The 20,747-nt window shown below is 46.1% G+C and overlaps 1 protein-coding gene across 6 annotated transcripts in view; it reads left to right on the forward strand.

Annotated features, from left to right (window-relative positions):
* The window catches only part of LOC140565521 (NACHT, LRR and PYD domains-containing protein 3-like), a 29,696-nt gene extending 8,949 nt beyond the window's left edge, over window positions 1-20,747 (forward strand). For all 6 annotated transcript variants that reach the window (XM_072691457.1, XM_072691459.1, XM_072691456.1 and 3 more), the window contains exons 8-16: window positions 6,311-6,427; window positions 6,543-6,647; window positions 8,421-10,223; window positions 10,963-11,136; window positions 11,242-11,415; window positions 13,218-13,388; window positions 15,425-15,598; window positions 16,590-16,763; window positions 18,201-20,747. In XM_072691457.1, coding sequence (XP_072547558.1) covers window positions 6,311-6,427; window positions 6,543-6,647; window positions 8,421-10,223; window positions 10,963-11,136; window positions 11,242-11,415; window positions 13,218-13,388; window positions 15,425-15,598; window positions 16,590-16,763; window positions 18,201-18,207 — 2,899 coding nt within the window. In that variant the 3' untranslated portion in view covers window positions 18,208-20,747. The remainder of the gene's footprint in view (window positions 1-6,310; window positions 6,428-6,542; window positions 6,648-8,420; window positions 10,224-10,962; window positions 11,137-11,241; window positions 11,416-13,217; window positions 13,389-15,424; window positions 15,599-16,589; window positions 16,764-18,200) is intronic.

Raw genomic sequence — 20,747 nt, forward strand, 5'->3', positions numbered from 1 at the left:
GAGCGTCAGTCTCGTGACGCGGCGGCCTGGGTTCGAGTCCCGAAAAATTTTACTTTTCATTTCCGGTTTACCTGCTCTAAGATTGAAAGACTCTGCACTTGGGCCCATTGGTCACGTGATCGTGGTAGCTCACTCAGTAGCGCGCCGGCCCTCCAACACGGCGGCCTGGGTTCAAACCCCGCTGTAAGTGAGCACCACATTAAAGAAAGATCCAGCCAAGACATGGACCCAGCAGAGATGTTCAATCTAGAGCAGGTAAAAGCCACTCTAGCTAATCAGGGGGTGACTGTGGGGAGGCATGAGCAGGCCCTGCAGCAAATTCTTTCTCAGCTGCAGGGTCTGACAAATCTAGTAGCCCAGCACACTCCTGAACCTCCCCAGGAGGAGGCTGCCCCTGCCCAAGCAGCCATGATTCCTTATGCTGAGCCCCCTCTACCAGCCCCAGAGCGCTATGCTGGTGAACCAGGAGGATGTAGAGGGTTCCTCCTTCAGTGTTCACTGGCTTTCGAGCTGCAACCATCCCACTTTTCTTCTGAGCGTGCTAAGGTGGCATACATCATCTCTCTCCTCACCGGTAGGGCATTAGCCTGGGCCACCCCGGTGTGGGAGCACCAACCCCACGGCCCGGTTTGCGGCTGCGCTGTCACAGGCTTTCGACCTTCCGCTCCGTGGAGAAGAGGCAGGGTCCCGCCTCCTGCACCTGCGTCAGGGAAAAAGGTCGGTGGCTGAGTATGCCATCGAATTCCACACGCTATCGACAGAGAGTGGATGGAATGCCAGCGCTCTCACCTCGGCTTTCCACCATGGTCTCGGTGAAGAGCTCAAGGATGAGCTGGCCTGCCGTGACCCTCCCACCTCCCTCGATCGACTCATTGAGCTGGCCCAACGGGTTGATAACCGTCTCGAGGAGAGGCGAAGGGCGCGGAGTGCCAAAGCCCCTCGAGCTTCTAATTAGAGGAGCCTCCCGATGGTGGTGTCCAGCCCATGCAGTTGGGGCACACTCGCCTGCCACGGCAGGAGCGTGAAGCCCGCATGCGTGAGGGCAGGTGCCTCTACTGTGGGGTCTCTGGGCATCTCCGTTCTGCTTGCCCCGAGCTCTCTGGAAAAGCCAAATGTCCGTCAGGGCAGGGGAGACCACTGACTGACCTGACGCTTCTCCCTCGGGCCCAGGGGGTATTCCTCAATGCCACACTAGCGTCAGGGATGTTTGAGGTCCGCTTGCCTGCCTTCTTGGACTCTGGAGCAGCAGGGAACTTTCTGGATGCTGGCCTCGCCAGGAAGCTGGCCCTGCCGCTGGTCCCCTTAAGGGAGCCTATGCCCATAGCAGCTATAGATGGTCGGTCACTGGAGCCCGGGGTGGTGTCCCACCAAACCCCCCCTCTTATGCTGCGAGTCGGTCCTCACACCGAGCGGATAGTGTTTTTCATCATTAGTGCTCCCGACTTGCAGTTGGTTCTGGGTTTCCCCTGGCTCCAGCGGCACAACCCCCATGTGGACTGGCTATCTCAGTCTGTCTTGGCATGGGGGCCAGCTTGTCAGTCCTCCTGCCTCAAGGCCCCAGGGGCTTCTGTGGCTACCGACACCGTTCCTGAAGGTTTTGACCCCTTGCAAGTGCCGAAAGAGTACTGGGACCTTCGGGAGGTGTTCAGCAAACGACAGGCCCAATTGCTGCCCCCCCACAGACCTTTTGACATTGCTATCAACCTCCTCCCTGGCACTACCCCCCTAGGGGTAGGCTGTTCTCGTTGTCGGCGCCAGAATGCCAGGCAATGGAGAACTATGTCCAGGAGGCCCTGGCTCTGGGGTTCATTCGGCCGTCCACTTCCCCAGCCGGAGCCGTCTTCTTCTTTGTGGGGAAGAAGGATGGGGGTTTGAGACCCTGTATTGACTACAGGGGTCTCAACAAAATCACCACCAAGGACCGCTACCCATTGCCCCTCATGACCTCAGCCTTTGAGGCACTGCAGCAGGCCTCCATCTTCACCAAGCTGGACCTGCGCAGTGCCTACAACTTGGTTAGGGTCAAAGAGGGTGATGAGTGGAAGACGGCGTTTATCACTCCATCTGGGCACTACGAGTACCTCGTCATGCCATTCGGATTGATGAACGCACCCGCCCTCTTCCAGCGCTACATCAACGAGGTCCTCAGGGAGGCATTGGACAGGTACGTGTTCGTATACTTAGATGATATCCTCATCTATAGTAGGTCTGTAGACGAACACGTCACCCACGTCCGCCGGGTTCTCCAATTGCTCCTGGAGAACCACCTTTTTGTGAAAGTAGAGAAATCTCATTTCCATGCGCAGACAATCTCCTTTCTGGGCTTTGTTGTGTCCCACAACACCCTGCGCATGGACCCGGCCAAAATCAAGGCCGTGGACAACTGGCCGCGTCCAACCTCTTTGCGCCTAGTCCAACGCTTCCTTGGGTTCGCCAATTTCTTCCGGCGGTTTGTGAGGAATTTTGGCTCCGTGGCAGCCCCTTTGACCGCCTTAACAAGAAAAACATCGGGGAGGTTCGTCTGGTCCACGGAAGCCCAGGAGGCGTTCGACACGCTAAGGCGCCTGTTGACCACGGCCCCGGTTCTCCAATTGCCTGACCCAGAACTCCCGTTCCTTGTAGAGGTGGATGCCTCTGAGGTAGGCGTGGGGGCTGTCCTCTCCCAGCGGTCTGGTCCTGGCCAGAAGCTGCACCCCTGTGCCTACTTCTCTCACCGCCTCACCCCTGCGGAACGGAACTATGATGTGGGTGACCGTGAACTGCTAGCAGTAAAGCTGGCGCTGGAGGAGTGGAGACACTGGCTTGAGGGAGCAAAACATCCCTTTCTGGTCTGGACGGACCACAAGAATTTGGCCTACATCCAGCAGGCCAAACGTCTTAATCCGCGCCAGGCCAGGTGGGGATTGTTCTTCACTCGGTTTGATTTCATACTGTCATTCCGACCGGGCTCGAAGAACACCAAGCCCGATGCTCTCTCTCGCCAGTGGGAGCCCCCTCCTCAATCAAACACACCCACGACAATAGTCCCCAAAACCCGGATCGTGGCGCCCGTCCGATGGGGACTGGAGGACGCAATCAAGCGGGCTCACCTTACTGAGCCTGATCCGGGTGGTGGCCCCCCGGATCGGCTTTATGTACCCGGGCCTGTAAGGGAACGGGTGCTTCAGTGGGGCCATGCGTCTTCCCAGGCAGCACACCCAGGGACTAAGCGCACGCTCGAGCTTCTGCGGCGGCGGTTTTGGTGGCCCCGCATGGAACTAGACGTACGAGCTCATGTGGCCTCATGTTTGGTGTGCTCCCAATGTAAAGACCCCAGAACCAGGCCCACTGGTCTACTACTTCCGTTGGCCGTCCCCTCACGTCCTTGGTCTCACCTGTCCCTTGACTTTATCACTGGGTTGCCCCGGTCACGTGGCAACACGGTGATTCTAGTCATTGTGGACCGGTTCTCCAAGGCTGGCTGCTTTGTGGCTCTCCCGAAGCTGCCAACCGCTAAGGAGACGGCCGAGCTGGTGCTCAACCAGGTGGTCCGGGTTCACGGACTCCCCTCCGACATCGTGTCAGACCGTGGGCCTCAATTTACCAGCCGGTTCTGGGGGGCCTTTTGTCGACTATTGGGGGCAGAGGTCAGCCTCTCATCTGGCTTTCACCCCCAGTCTAATGGCCAGACAGAGAGGGTCAATCAAGACCTGGAGCGCACCCTCCGCTGTCTGGCCTCCTCCTCCCCGTCTACCTGGTCTGATCAACTCATTTGGGCGGAGTATGCACATAACACCCTCTGGCACTCATCCCTGGGAATGTCCCCCTTTGAGTGCCAGTATGGATATGCTCCGCCCATGTTCCCCGGACAGGAGACGGGGACGGGGGTTCGTTCGGCAGAACTGCTAGTCAGGCGCTGCCGTAAGACCTGGCAGAAGGCCCGCAAGTCCCTTCTGTCTGCGAAAGCTACTCAGAAACGCTACGCTGACAGGAGGCGGTTGCCAGCTCCCACTTATCGCCCTGGGCAACGGGTTTGGCTTTCAGCCAAGGATCTGCCCTTACGTGGTGCCCCTCACAAGCTGGCTCCTCGTTACACCGGGCCATTCAAGATCCTTCGGCGGGTCAATCCTGTTGCCTACCGCCTTGCCCTTCCCCCTTCAATGCATGTTAACCCCACCTTCTTCGGTCTTGTGTTCCGTGGGTTCCACCGATCCGCCGGGCCCGCGTACAGTTGGCGGTGCGCCAGCTTACACTGTCAAGCGCCTTCTGGACGTCCGGCGGGTCCGAGGCGGGCTCCAGTACCTTGTGGACTGGGAGGGTTATGGCCCGGAGAAGCGGTCCTGGGTGCCCTCCCGCCACATTCTGGATCCCGGGCTCGTCCGGGCATTTCGTCAGGACCGTGCAGCTGGGTTGGGGACGTCGGGTGCCGGTGGGGGGGTCCTGTAAGGGGTAGCTCTAGGGCAAGGCCTCCTCCTGCCACCAGGGGGAGGCCCCGAGTCACCCCAGCTAGTGATTGAGCCCAATTCCCTACACCTGGGCAGTAGGCTATATAGGCACACAGATCCAGTTGCCCCACTGCTGGATCTTTTGATTCTGGTGGTGTGTGTATCTGTGTGCCTGTGTAGATCTCGAGTGGAAGGCTGAGTGTGTGTCACTCCCCTTCGTGTGTTTCCCTCCCGAGTCTCTCTCCCGGTGTCTGTGTGTGTGTGTGTGTGTGTGTGCGCGTAGCACGCATACACTAGTGTTACAGAGGAAGGCAGGAGTGTCTGTCTTCCCTGTAACTTCTCAGTTTTCTGGTTTCTTTTGGGAGATCCTTTTTGCTCTTCAGTTGTTTTTCCCTCTAGAGTTAAAGAGGTAGCCAGTTCTCCCCTGGCGTCCTTTGTTATTAAACCCATCTCCTTTTAAGTTTCATTTGTTGGCCGTTTTCATAACTGCCGCTTTGGTGAAGCGGCAGAGCGTCAGTCTCGTGACGCGGCGGCCTGGGTTCGAGTCCCGAAAAATTTTACTTTTCATTTCCGGTTTACCTGCTCTAAGATTGAAAGACTCTGCACTTGGGCCCATTGGTCACGTGATCGTGGTAGCTCACTCAGTAGCGCGCCGGCCCTCCAACACGGCGGCCTGGGTTCAAACCCCGCTGTAAGTGAGCACCACATTACAAAAAGGCAATCGGGTCGAAAATATTAGAGAGAAACCAGAAGTGACAAAGTATGAACCTCAAACTGAGCTGTAAAACGAGCCAATTGCAAAACCCCAAAACTGTTACAACACAGTCTTGACAATTCAAGACCGCTAGCCAGCTAAAGGCTAAACACAGCACCTACTACAAAGAGGCAGACCAGAGAGAGTGAGGAAGCTAAAACCTGAGGTAAATCCTTCCCAAGGGGAGTGTGTTGCAGGCGGCTGGGTAGAGAGCGTGAGCCAGCCATGCGGTACCCAAGGTACCCCGTCCCGGCTACCAGAAACTAAAGGAACTGAGAAAAGACCCAGTGAAATGTGTCATCTGTGGTAGTGAACACACACACACTAGATATCAAGGGTCAGTGAGCACATACACACCCAGAGTGGCGGGCAGCCAACTCCATCCAGCACCTAAGGAGCAGAGAGGGTTAAGGGCCTTGCTCAAAGGGCCCAACAGTGGCAGCTTGCCAAGCCCGGGTATTGAACCCACAACCCTGTCATTAATAGCCTGGGGCTCTAACCGCTGAGCCACCATAAAATCATATCTAAGCATTTTTTTACCTCAATATAAATAATAGACTTATTTATTTATACATCAAACAACTACTAAAATACTTCATAAATGCATCTTATGGCATCATTAGTGTAGAATTAGCCATAGTAAAACAAATGATTTTTGAATAATTAACAAGACCTGTATTTCTAGAGCCCATGTTTAATCCCTTCTGGTCCCATCACTGACCATTAGTGAGGTCAGGATGTTGGATGATCACCACCACCACCACCACCCCACCGCATCCCTAGCCCCCCATTGCATCCCAAAAGTATTCAATGGAGCACCATCATCCATCATTCCAGAGAACACAGTTCTTACACTGCTCCACAGCTCCTCAATGCTGGGGGGCTTTATACCCCTCTACTAGCCCACGCCTGGCGTTAGGCAGCATGGTGCCAATAGCTTCATGTTTATTGATATGCTCCAGAGAGTCCTATTCTATTGGCAGTACTTCTCTACAGGGACTAGACAATCTGTGTCAGCAAGGAGAAGAGGTGTCCACAAACATTTGGACACATAGTGTATCTGTTGTATCTCTAGTTCAGCTGGGGGTCCAATCACACAATAGACATGTTGTTGTTTCTTTCGACTCTGCAGTCCTCTCCAGCAGGACAGATCAGTCCCATCAGCGCCCAGCTGTGCGTCTTTGAAGAGTCGCCACTCCATGGACCCTCCAAACACCTTCACGGCCAACCCCTTGCATTCAGGACGAGAGTAAGGGTGTTCCTCTTCAGTTATTAACACTGTGTAAAAATGTAGCATCAGTACCACCTTAAATTGGCACGTTTTACTGTTGTTTTACATAAGGCTGATTTCTTACCTTCCTCAGGGGGGCTAAGCTGAGACCTGAGAGGAAGGACAGAACACCAAAGACAATCAAGACTGGACGTAGTGTGGATCAGAGTGTCTGTCTCGGTACTAGTGCCTTTCAAATGTAAGCTACTGACTGTATATCATTCAAGCCCTCAAAGCCCCTTATATACCCCCATTTCTCAGTCCAACTCTGTGACGAACAGACGTCACACCCACCTCCAACTCCACCCCATCACCCGGGGGTCCGGCTTCACTTGCAGACCACAGAAAAGCTGACCTGGACTTCAAGTCAAGAATATTCAGGAGCCCACCTTCCTGTTCTGTTCTATCCCAGAGCGTGGTCCACACTAGCAGCTAAAGCAATAAAACATGGTGGCTCACAGGAAGCACGGATTCTACATGTAGATGTACAGTATTTTGCTGTACCATATTTCATCATAACACATCTGGCAGCAAATTTAAACCAGTAAAAGAAAAGAAATCAGTCAATTTCCATCCTGCAGGTGGAATGACCACCACAGGGGGCTGCAGAAAGAGGCTAGATGGTTAGAACTTTTTTCATTCTGCTGTGTGTCATGGCGTGTTAGGCCAGACCAAGATGGGATGAACACTCGCAGAGATGGTAGCAAAGCAAGCAGATTTATTAACAAAACCAGGATAAACAGAAGCAAGTGAGGCAGAACAAGCAGCAAACAGTGAGCAATGGTGATCAAACAAAACCCAAAACGTGACAAACGAAATGTCAAACAACACAAAACCTGGGAGTGGGAGGAATCGTGAGCAGAGCGGGGGTAAAGGGGATACTAACCAGGGAGAAACCAAAAGGGGACTAGAACAAAACCCTAGAGGCAGCACCTGGGCGTTAGAGGGGGTAAATGAATGGAGCTGGGGAACCAGCCGCAAGACCAAACGGCAAGGCCGACCAAACCTGAAAAGGCAGCGCGCTTCTGAGAGCGTGGGTCACCTTGCTGGGGTGAGGGTGACCTCAGTATCCGGACCGGAAGCGAGCGAGCCTCGCTTGACGCGTGAGTAGCCGGGAAAACCTACTCCTGAATGAGGGGAATCGCCTTAGCTGACCTAGACACACCTGAGACCAAAGAGTAACCGCTGCCTGTTAGTGAGGTCAGGATGTTGGATGATCACCACCACCACCCCACCGCATCCCTAGCCCCCCATTGCATCCCAAAAGTATTCAATGGAGCACCATCATCCATCATTCCAGAGAACACAGTTCTTCCACCGCTCCACAGCTCAATGCCTGGGTGTTAGAGGGGTACAAAGTAATTGTAACTATGAGTAGCGCTCAATAACAAAATGAGGGGAGCTGGGGAACCAGCCGCAAGGCCAAACGACAAGGGCGACCAAATCTGAGATGGCCGCACGATGGCAGCATGCTGCGAGCGTGGGTCACCTTGCTGGGGCGAGGGTGACCTCAGTATCCGGAGTGGAAGCCATCGAGCCTCTCTTGACGCGTGAGTAGCCAGAAGAACCTGCTCCTGAATGAGGGTGAATCGCCTGAGCTGACCTAGACACACCTGAGACCAAAGAAGAAGCGCAGGGCGTCCTGAAGGGTCAAATAGGTTAAATTCTCGGCACCGAATGTAGGTGTCGAGACTCCTTAAGTACCCCCAGTCCCAGGTGAAACTCATAGTCCAAACAAAGAACGAGAACAACGGAACCAAACCACACGTGAACTCAAATGAACTAAAGTCCTTATTTGAGCCTGTGGGTGGCGGCTCAGAATCGCCCCGGGGGAGGGCGCGATAAGGAGGGCCTGACATTGTAAAAGTGACTATTTTGGAGAAACAAATATTTGATATATTGATATATAGTTGTTTTGTCCAGTGTATGTGTTCAGAGTGTTTAAAAATCCATATGTTTGATGATTTTATAGGTTGCCGTTGTCTGAGGGGGGTGAATCATACGAGAAGTTTAAATCCAGTCTGAAGGATCGGTTTCAATGGTTATCTGACCAATTACCAAATGACGGACATTCAGAACTTCTCAATGAGATCTACACCGAGCTCTACATTACTGAGGGAGACAGTGGAGAGGTCAATAGTGAGCATGAGGTGAGGCAGATTGAAATGGCAGCCAGGACACACCTGTTGATGGAGGACACGGCAATCAAGTGCAATGACATCTTCAAACCCGTACCTGGGCAAGACAAGCTGATCAGAACGGTGCTAACAAAAGGAGTGGCTGGCATTGGCAAAACCGTCTCCGTGCAGAAGTTCATCTTGGATTGGGTCGAGGGTGAAGCAAATCCGGACATACACTTCATATTTCCGCTTCCTTTCAGAGAGCTGAACTTGATGAATGACCAGCGCTTCAGTCTGGAGGGTCTCGTCCATCATTTCATTCCCCAGCTGAAAGAAATGACATTCACCGCCATTGCCGCTCAAAAAATCGTATTCATCTTTGACGGCCTGGATGAACGCCGGTCACCTCTGGACTTCCAAAACGGCATGATCATTAACAGTGTAACCGAGATTGCCACAGTGGACATGCTGCTGACGAACCTCATCAAGGGTAACTTGCTTCCCATGGCAAAAGTCTGGATAACTTCCCGACCAGCAGCATCCAGTCAAATTCCTCTCGAATGCGTAAGCCAGGTCACAGAGATCCGGGGGTTCAATGACCCTCAGAAGGAGGAATACTTCAAGAAAAGGATCAGTGACCAAAGTCTGGCCAACAGAACCATCACACACTTGAAATCTTCGAGGAGCCTCTACATCATGTGCCACATACCAGTCTTTTGCTGGATTTCAGCCGTCGTCCTTGAGAGGATGCTGAGAGAAGCCGAAGATGCAACAATTCCCAAGACTCTGACCCAAATGTACACCCACTTTCTCATCATCCAAACGAGCATCAGAAAGGAGAAATACGGCCAGAGTGGAGAAGTTGACAAAGAGATGATCATCAAACTTGGACGACTCGCCTTCAATCAGTTGATCAAGGGCAACCTGATCTTCTACGAGGAAGACTTGAGGGAGTGTGACATTGATGTGAAGGACGCTATAGTGTACTCGGGAGTCTGCACGCAGATCTTTAGAGAGGAGGCTGAACTGCACCATGGAAGAGGGAAGGTCTTCTGCTTCGTTCACTTGAGCATCCAGGAACATCTTGCCGCTTTGTACGTCTACATATCTTTCAGTGAAGGCAACAAAAAGGTGCTCAACCAGTGGAACCCTACAAACATTGCACCATCGTTTTCATGTTCCTCCATCTCTGACCTTCAACAGAGTGCAGTGGACAAAGCCTTGAGAAGCCCAAATGGTCAGTTTGATCTGTTCCTCCGCTTCCTCCTTGGCCTTTCCTTGGAAAACAACCTATCTCTCTTACAAGTGCTTCTGCCGCGGGTTTCGGCACATTGCAGTGAAAGTGCTGAGAAAACGATTGATTACATCAAGATCCGACTCAGGATCGACCTTTCTCCAGAGAAGTACATCAACCTCTTTCACTGCCTGAACGAGCTGAACGACTCTTCCCTACAGGACGAGATACAAAACTTGCTAAGTTCCGGGCGACTGTTGAAGACCAAACTCTCTCCAGCGCAGTGGTCAGCTCTGGTTTTTGTGTTGCTGACCTCAGATAGGGAAGTGACTGTCTTTGACTTGAGGAAGTACAGCCTGAACAATGCCGACGAATGTCTCTACAGGATGCTGCCGGTTGTAGAATCTTCAAGAACAGCTGAGTAAGTATTTATACCATTTCCCTCTTAGCTTAAATGTAGTGGCCAATCTAGCTAACAAGTGTGACGTTGCTATCTAATCTATGACAATCTAGGACAAAAGTATTGAGACGTCTCGTCATTCATTGTTTCATTTGAAATCAAGGGTATTAAAAAGAGTTGATTCTGCCTCAATTGGAGGACCTGTCTCGACTGTCCAGAGAAGAAGGCTTTCTACTAAATCTTTGAGGAACAATGTTGTGAGGATTTGATTGAGCGTTATTCTCGTCAGGATGTTGGATGATGATCACCACCCCACTTCATCATCCCCAACTGCCAGTCTTACTTAAAATAGTGGGTGGAGCACCATCCATCATTCCAGAGAATGTGGGGACATTATACCCCTCTAGCCCATTGCATTGCATAGAATCAGTGCAGAGTCCTATTCTATTGGCAGTATCTCTCTTCAGGGACTAGAAAAGCTGTGTGTGTGAATTTGCACATCTGTGTCAGCAATTAGTACAACTTAAAATAGCTGAATGCATTAATTAGAATGAGTGTCCACAAGTATTTGGACATATAGTGTCATAAAATGCCTAAATAAGAGTAAGGTAATGTTTTGGGCTGTGCAACATATTGACCATGACCATGTTCATGATTATGGTTACTCCAATGGTGTGTGATGTGGTTACTGTGTGTGATTGTGTGCAGGAGTGTGTACGAGGTGATTTAGCAATGCAGCGTGTTGTGCTTCATCCTCCAGGGTTCGCCAGTGCAACCTTTCAGATAAAGGTTTCCAAGCTCTGACCTCAGCCCTCGGCTCAAAATCGTCGAATCTCAGGGAACTGAAGCTCAGCGGTAACACAATGCATGAGTCTGGCATAAAAATACTCTGTGAAGGTTTCAAGAGTCTGCACTGCAAACTGGAGATACTGGAGTAAGTTCATATATTACTTATTACTCCATAGAAATAAACGACATACATGATACTGTAAATGCTGCTCCAACGTGATCAACTGTATCCACTGATTTGTTTCCACAGCCTGTCTGATTGTGATATACGAGCAACAGACTGCAGTTTTCTGGCCTCAGCTCTGAACTTCAACCCTCTGCACCTGAAAGGGCTTGACTTGAGCTTTAATCTGTTTGGAGATTTAGGAATGATGCTGCTCTCTGAAGTTCTGGGCAATCCGAAGTGTAGGCTGGAGAAACTGAAGTTAGTACTCCATTGCACTTTTATCCACATTACTCTGTCACTTACCTGAAGAAAGCAAATACATCTAATTCAAATTATGTGTTTATTATTGGGGTATAAATCTAAAACCAGCAGAAATCTAAATTTGCTTAAATAAAAGTAAAAAAAGGCTTCACATTTAAACACGTATTTAAATATGAACCAAAAATATTTAATTAGAAAATAATTCATAACTGGATATTCTTCTTATCTAGGCCTTTTTGTTAATATAATTTTTTATGGTTTACTTAAAGCTGGTCATGAGCTATACCGAGCAATACTGACTCATCAGAACCTTTAATAAAAACCTGGCTGATACTCGTATCCAGAGCTCTTGAGTGATAAAAGTGGCAAGTCTGCACTCATGTATTTTTTTAATGGAAGCCAATTTGGGAAGGGGTTGAACTCACCTGAATTTACCTGCACAAGCCACATGCTGCAGTGATGTGAAGGTGGTGACCAATTTAGCACGTTTGAATAAATTATAAACAATCTCAAAACTTAAAATATGATTGGTCTTTGTACAAAAAACATATTTTCTGTTCAAATGTAAAAATTATTTAATAAATAAACAGCAGTAGAGTAAAGACCATAACATTTTGACATATTGGTTTTTCATAAAAAATCAAAAACCTGAAGGTTTCTGGTTTATTTATGGTTAGCATTTATCAGCAAGGGGAGTGAAATCATGTTCCTTCTCAGAATAGTGGAGGGGATCGCACAAAAGACTGGGGTTTGGAGCTTTAGGGGGTGGTAGTGTCTTACTGATAAAGGCACTGGATTATTGATCTCAGGGTGTTGGATTCGATAAATGGGTCTGCTAACCTGACACTGTGGGGCCTTTGAACCCCTTAACACTCCTAGGCTTATTACACACTAAGCCATATTACCCAGTAACTACAGGGACATCTGTTCAAACTTGAGCTACACCGAGCAATACTGACTCATCAGAGCCTTTAAAAAAACCTAGCTGATACTCTTATCCAGAGCTCTTACAGTTGAATCATGTTTTACAGGTTGGGTTAGATGTCCTACATTTTCTATGGCTGCGGCCTAAATGGCTCCCTATTGCATTTTAGTGCACTAGTGAGTATATTGGCTGTTTTGCTCTGAGTGTCTGATTTGTAAGTTCAAAACACTGTAGTTCACTACACAGGCTGACTGTGGACCACAATGCATCATTAATAAGCAACAGACAGTGGAATAAACTGGAGCCAGCCGTTATGGTTGTTACACCCATGTAGTTTGTTAATGGGAGGCTTGTATTAACTTTATTCATTCAGAATTCAGTTCTTGTGTGGTTGCTAAGCTTCAAACACGGCTCAGACGGTCAGGCTTGTTTACATGACTGGCGCTGACACACAACAATGATGAGGAAGTATCCAATACTAAGTAGTATAGCAATACTAATGAGGGAGTGGGGAGCCATTTTAGCCACAGCCACAGCCTAAGGGAAGCAAGTGTTGTTGCCCACTGTGCTATACCATCACCAACCACATACTGCTTAACCAATCCATCATACTATCCTCTTGCTCTTCATCTTCCTCAGCTGTGTAGCCCACTAAGGGGCAGTATGGGTAGTTGTACAAAGATACTGCAGATCTCCTGACCTTTTTAGAGATTTTTAAGAAAGTGTTTGATTTCTGTAATACATGCGTAAGGTATGAATCTTACATTTAATATTTAAGTAATTCAATATTGAATAATAATGAATAAGCATTTACCAGTTGCCAACTGCCAAATGCCATTACTTTTACATAGCTTTTTCCATCTCTGGTTCCCAGGCTGTTTAGCTGCGGACTAACAGAGAAGATCTGTGCGGCTCTGTCTGCAGTGCTGAACAGCAACCCCAGCTTGACTGAGTTGGATTTAAGTAAAAATGCTCTTCAGGACCGTGGAGTGAAGCTGCTCTCTTCTGCACTGACCAATCCACACTTTAAGCTCAGGAGTCTGAGGTAGGGATGTTACCTAAAGCACATTCATCTCACACATAAAAAACTCATCAGATGTGCACTACTCAGCTGGATATTTAGGCCTTAATAACTGGAGCATCCCAAGGCATTTAGCAGACGCTCTTCTCCAGAGCAACTCACAAAAGTGCTTCACTATTTACCCAAGAAAAACCTCAGCTTGTTTGAATAGACTAAAAATTCAAAGATCCTCTAATCTTAGACTCTACTAAACACAAGTCAGTAAGGAGACCACCCTGCTATTTGCCCAAGTCCTCTCAGAAGAGGAGGAGGGTCTTCAGTCTGGGTTTGAGGACAGTGAGTGTTGGACTCTGCTGTTCGGACACCCAGGGGAAGTTCGTTCCACCACTTCGGTGCAGGACAGAAAAAAGTCTGGACGCTCATCTTCCGTGGATCTTAAAGGATGGCGGGTCGAGCCGAGCTGTACTTGAAGCTGGAAGGGCTCTTGGTGCAGATCAGGCTTTTGACCATCGCCATCAAGTACGGAGGGGCTGGCTGGTCCAGTCTTGGCTTTGTAGGCCAGAGTCAGGGGTCTGAATCTGATGACCTGAGCAGCAGCTACAGGAAGCTACAGTGAAGAGAGAACGCACCAGTGGAGAGACATGGCTGAATTTAGGAACGTTGAAGACGACCTGTGCTGCTGCATTCTGGATAAGCTGCAGGGGCCTGATGGTGCGCAGAGGGAGACCAGCCAGAAGAGAGCTGCAGTAGTCAAGTCTGGAAGTGACGAGAGACTGAATGAGCACCTGGGCGGCTCTCTAGAGAGGAAGGGTTGAATTCTCCGGACGTTGTACAGGAGAAATCTGCATGACGGGTTGGAATGGAAACCAATTCGGGAAGGGGTTGAACTCACCTGAATTTACCTGCACAAGCACCATGCTGCAGTGATGTGAAGGTGGTGACCAGTTTAGCATATTTAAATAGATTATAAACAATCTCAAAACTTAAATATGATCAGTCTTGGTACAAAAACACATTTTCTGTTCAAATGTAAAAATTATTTCAGAAATAAACAGCAGTAGAGTAAAGACTATAACATTTTGATATATTGGTTTTTCATAAAAAATTAAAAACCTGAAGGTTTCTGGTTCATTTATGGTTAGCGTTTATCAGCAAGGGGAGTGAAATCATGTTCCTTCTCAGAATAGTGGAGGGGATCGCACAAAAGACTGGGGTTTGGAGCTTTAGGGGGTGGTAGTGTCTTACTGATAAAGGCACTGGATTATTGATCTCAGGGTGTTGGGTTCGATAAATGGGTCTGCTAACCTGACACTGTGGGGCCTTTGAACCCCTTAACACTCCTAGGCTTTTTAAACACTAAGGCATATTACCCAGTAACTACAGGGACATCTGTTCAAACATGTGGGGCTATTTTTTGCTAATAGAAGTTTGTAATAACACTTTCGGCCCACCGGGGCACTCTAACCTTGGCTTTCTAAGCTGTAATACATAAAAAATTAGGATTCAATAAGTGTAATATAGAGGTGCTGGTCATAAAATTAGAATATCATGAAAAAAGTTGATTTAGCTGATTAGAGTGTGGCACCAGGTGTCTTCAAAATTGAACCTTTTCACAATATTCTAATTTTATGAGATACTGAATTTGGGATTTCATTAGTTGTCGGTTACAACCATCAAAATTAAAAGAAATAAACACTTGTAATATATCATCTGTGTGTAATGAATGAATATAATATACAAGTTTCACTTTTCGAATGGAATTACTGATATAAATCAACTTTTCATGATATTCTAGTTTTATGACCTGTAAGTATAACAGCAAAGGCAATTAATATTAATGGCATTTTTTTTATTTTTACAATAGTTACACTTTAATCTCCATCTTTAGATCAGTGCATTCTGAGTCTCACACAGAGTAAAGGTCAGGCTCTTCTAGGTCAATCACACACAAAAATCAGGACATGAACTACCAATCAGTGTCAGTTCCCCTAGTGACAGTACAAGGTTCGAAACTGGACAGGACCTGTGTTCCTGACCGATGTCTTTGTCTCTGTCTGCAGCCTGACGGACTGCGGTGTCACCGAGGTTGGCTGTGAATCTCTGTGTGTGGCTCTGCATTTGAACCCTTCTCACCTGAGTGAGCTGTGTCTGACCTACAATACACTCAGAGACTCTGGGGTGAGGATCCTTGCTGGTTTTGTAAAACAGCCATACTGCAAACTGGAGAAACTAAGGTGAGTATGAACTTATTCAAGTAAGATAAATATACATGACCTAGCCAAGCCACCTAGCCAAGACGTGGTCAATCAGTCGAGACATGTTTGGTGTCCAATTGTAGCCTTTTTTAGTTAAAAAAAAAGCTAATCCAGACAACAGAGAGGATCATTGGATGCTATCTGCCAACGCCTGCTCTCATCCTGGACATCACCTTATCCAGACACTCTGGTAGAAGACTCAGAACCATCAGCACAACACCAGCACAACACGGCACACTAACAGCTTCTTTCCCAGAGCTGTACGGCTCCTCAACCACAGTGGACACCTCACACCCTAATCTATAAACCTAATCTATAAACCTAATCTATAAACCTAATCTATAAACCTAATGTATAACTGAGCTGAGCTGAAACTGGACTTCACCGCAGCACAGTACTGATACATAACATGCAGAACATTTGCTCTGGGATTATTTGCACAGCTGTACAGATGTTACTTTTCTGCAAAATGGTTATATAATTATAATTATATCTGCACATACAAGGTTTTTTTTTACAGCTCTGCATTACTTTTAGTACTTTTTTAACCTCATATTCTTGTTCTGTTTATTGTTTAGTGTAAAAATACCTTGTATGTGTAGAAAACTTATTATAAAATATTAAAATAACTTATTAAATAAAGAGATTCTGCTTCTGATCCTGATTCAAGGCAAAGACAAGGCCAACAGAGTCTGCAATGGCTCCCTCTGGTGTTCAGCTACATGCCGAAGGTTTTTTAATGTTCATAGTTTACAGTAAGCTAATAATAATTGTTTGTAAACAATGTCATACTTTAAGCTCCAGTGTAAAATCCGGACACCACACATGTCTTGAGTGATCAGCTACATCTAGGGAATGTAGAAAATTGTGTAATTATGATTTTTGCGTCATAATGCATAGTACGGTTCGTCATGGGCCGTGTTATTTTACACGTATTGCCAGAAGTCTAACTGAAAACACCCTCCTGTAGTCTGTCACAGTGTGATATCACAGAGGAAGGCTGTGCAGCTCTGGCCTCAGCTCTCAGGCTGAACCCGTCACACCTGAGAGAGCTGGAACTGTATGGGAACAAACCAGGACTGTCAGGAAAGGACCAGCTCAGAGCTCTGCAAGAACACAAAGGCTTCAGACTTGAAAAGTTAAAGTGAGTGAGCTTCTTTTTTTCTGATCGTGAATGTGCAACGATTTTCAACTTATCTGACAAAACCTTGAAAGCCTTTATGTGGTCTATTCTCCAGTTCCTCCCCATCCAACAACTTACATTACAGTGCAGTTTGATAGCAGTTACTGAATAATTGTGGTTGAACATTGACAAGCAACCACCTGGGATACCATAGCAACTGTCTAACAGCACCATGGCAACACCTAGTTACCACTTAACAACACAATAGCAATCCTTTAGGAACACCATAGCAAACACCTGGGATATACAATATAGACAAAAGTATTGGGACACCGTCTCATTCATTGTGTCTTCTGAAATCAACGGTATGAAAAAGAGTTGATCCGGCTTTTGTTGGAGTAACTGTCTACTAGATTTTGGAGGAGCATGGCTGTGAGGATTTGATTGCATCAGTCAGTGACAAGAGCGTTAGTCAGGTCAGGATGTTGGATGATGATCTCCACCCCACCTCATCCCCAACTCCCGAACTCATCCCAAAAGTACTGGATGGAGCTCCACCACCATCCATCATTCCAGAGAACACAGTTCTTCCACTGCTCCACAGCTCCTCAATGCTGGGGGGCTTTATACCCCTCTACTAGCCCACGCCTGGCATTAGGCAGCATGGTGCCAAAAGCTTCATCTAATTTATCTGCTCCAGAGAGTCCTATTCTATTGGCAGGAGTTCTCTACAAGGACTAGGCCAGCTATGTGTGTGTGTGTGTGCATTTGCACATCTGTGTCAGCAATAGAAGTGCTACAGCTATAGCTACAGCTACCATCTGTCAATCACTAAACAATTCTATAGCAACTCCATAGCCACAACCAAACAAAAACAGTCTCACCTTAGTGACCACATAGCAACAGCCTAGCAACAGCCTGAAGGTGGGAACCAATTAAGCTGTGCAACAATTATGCATTTTCTTTCAGGTTTCTAGTAGTTACTAAATGACAGTAACTACAAAAATTATAGTTTATATAGGTGAGCCCATAACTCAGACACTTAAATTTATATGAATCATTTATTAAATGTAATAATTTAATATAATATAAAGTGATACTATGCTAATATAATGATAATATGATAATATAATGTTAGTATAATATATAATATATAATATATATAATATATATATATAATATATATAATATATATATATATAATATATATATATAATGAGTTTTTTGTGTTTCACTTGACATTTATTTGCATATTTGCTTGCTTTTTCTCTTTTTTTAATTATTGCTATTTCTTAGGCCTTATTAAACCATTCTCTTTGTACAGTCATTCTAAGCTATGTTAAGTTTAAAATGTATACAGTAGAAAAGATCATTTGGACGATTCTCTTAATGCAAATGATATAGAGAATCATTTTACTGAATTTCTGTTCACTGTTCATATTTTCCCTCTTTTTATAGGCTATAGAACACTATTGCAGTATCACCTACACAGGACAACAATAAAGGTCTTCTGCCATGACGATGAGGAGCTGTCAGGGGGAAACACTATATGTATTTAAATAAAGCACAAAAAAGAAGAATGTGGGGGCTGGACCAAGTATGTATGGACACCATATGTCTCTGTAGTGTCCCCTTATCAGGGTCATATATCTTCCCCTAGACTCACAAGAACATTTACTTCAGCTCCTTTGATTGAACATATCTTGTACTGTATCCCTGATTGTAGATTCAGTATGTGCTGCTGACTTGAACCCGGTCAGCAGACTGGTCATCAGGTCTGATTTCTAGGTGATGCAACAACAAATGCTTAGTAATCTACTATTCTTATTGGCCCACATCTGTTGTGTTTCCAGCCAATTACAGCCAGAAAACATATAAACGGCAACATATAAACATAAAAAGAGGTCCATAAGCAGAAGCACTGGGCCTCTTTTATTGAGTCATCAGAATAAACCCGGTATGTCTAGGAATGCCGACTTCAGCTGCCTTTCAAGTCTTCAGAACGGGATCTGAGGGAAGCAACGGGAGCCATCAGACCCAATCAGGTTCCGCTTTGTTCAGTTTTAATGTTAATATTAGAACTTAAAAGCGTCTGGTAGCAAGACCACCCTCTGAGAACACGATCAATGCAGACTGTATTTGTGTTTGTAAATGTGCCGGTGTGCCCGGGTCATGCTGCTTGCCATCAGCAGCCGGAGTCAGAGAGAGCACAGTCGGCCTTGCTCTCTCAGTGGAGGGTTGACGGCACTTCCTCCCCACATCACATCACTCCTAGTGTGATGCTGGTCAGCACAGGCCTCTGTTAGCTGCTGTATTGGAGCTATGGATCCGGCAATTTCCTCCGAGTGCGCTGGTCAGCTAGTGGTGCTGCATTAGCGGCAGTTGGAAATGAGGCAGTGGGTGACTTTACATGTGCTAGTCTTCACACTCTTAGTGATGGGGCATTGGGGGAGTTTACATGAACAGGGTTTGGGAAGTTGGCCTTCCAAACTGGGTGGAAAATGGAGTCAAATTATTTTTAAAAGGTTTTGTAAATGTGCTGGGCATTTTTTTTTGTTTTTTGTATTTCTTTATTAATAAATATGCATTAGCTGATTAACATGTCAACTTTGATACTAAGGTCATGTGTAAAAATACCAGGGCTGTAAAACGTATTGATATACATACACCAACATGACGTATTTCCGTGGTTAAGATTGCTAGAACTTCAGAAACAGCATGTAGGTCTCGCAAACATGATGCTTCTAAAGTTCTCACAATTCCCCTAAATTCTAAATAAAAATATTAATATTTAGAGCATTTATTTATTTGCAGAAATGACAATTGCTCAAATAATGCAAATAAATGATTGTATTGATGTATGAAGTTGATATATATATATATATATAATTAAATATTAATTATAATGCGAAGAAGTTTTTATTCAGTACTAATATCTGAACTTTGAGAGCATTCAGAAATCACTATGGTGAAATAACCTTGACGGCCAATCACAGCTCTCCTGCTGTCTTGGCCGGCTCTCCACTAGTCTTTCACATTACTGTTGGGCCTTTATGCCAGTCATAGTCTGCAAATTTAGCTAACTCAGCTTTGCTTGATGAAAAGCCTGGAATAAAACGACTGCCAGACACGTAGAGATGCAGATTTAAGAAAAACATTAAGTGCTCTCTTAATTTTTTTTCCAGAGCTGTATATATATATAATTTTTATATAATATATATATATATATATATATATATATATATATATATATATATATATATATATATATATATATTATAAATAATAATTATAAGTTTTAACCTGGAAATAAATATCAAGTTTTAGAATTTCATTCTGCACTATTTTTAAGTCACTTAAAGTCATTTAAATGTAAGCAAGCTGATTGGTGACGTTAATGCTAACGCCTTTGTATCAGCTGGATCTGAGCCACTGAAATTCCCAATGACTGTCCTAAATACTGCCAACGCTCAGTAAAACACTCAGTTTACTGAAATTCAGCTTAAAATTGTAATGATTTTATGTTTCTCTCAAACTGTTAAGATGAGAAAAACATTCATCATAGATAATATACATTAAAAAATACAAAAATAAATGAAGTTTTAATATAATAGTCCCACTTTTCCAATGGTGGTCTCAGCCTTTTGGACCCCACTGTAGGTTTCCTCTCCATTCAGAAGTCGATCCATGAATAATGGTTGAATGTCCCACTACACACATCAGAGCCTGTATGGCAGCTTTCTGTGAAATGCTAAAGGTGATCTGATGGATAAAAATTACCGTGCTTCTTATTAGGAGCTTGATATTAATGTAATATTGGGTTTTTCCGTTATTTTGTCCGCTTTCTGTATTTGTGTTTCCGGGGTCAGTGACTTTTTAGTGTTATATCTAAGGTTTTTTTCCTGAGGGGTGCTGTATGTTTTAATTTACATATCTCTAAAGGTTTGGGAAACATGTTTTATAACACAGTATATAGATACAATAAATCATTTTACTGAAGATGGA

The sequence above is a fragment of the Salminus brasiliensis genome, chromosome 11, assembly GCF_030463535.1.
Source record: "Salminus brasiliensis chromosome 11, fSalBra1.hap2, whole genome shotgun sequence".
Classification (NCBI taxonomy): Eukaryota; Metazoa; Chordata; class Actinopteri; order Characiformes; family Bryconidae; genus Salminus; species Salminus brasiliensis.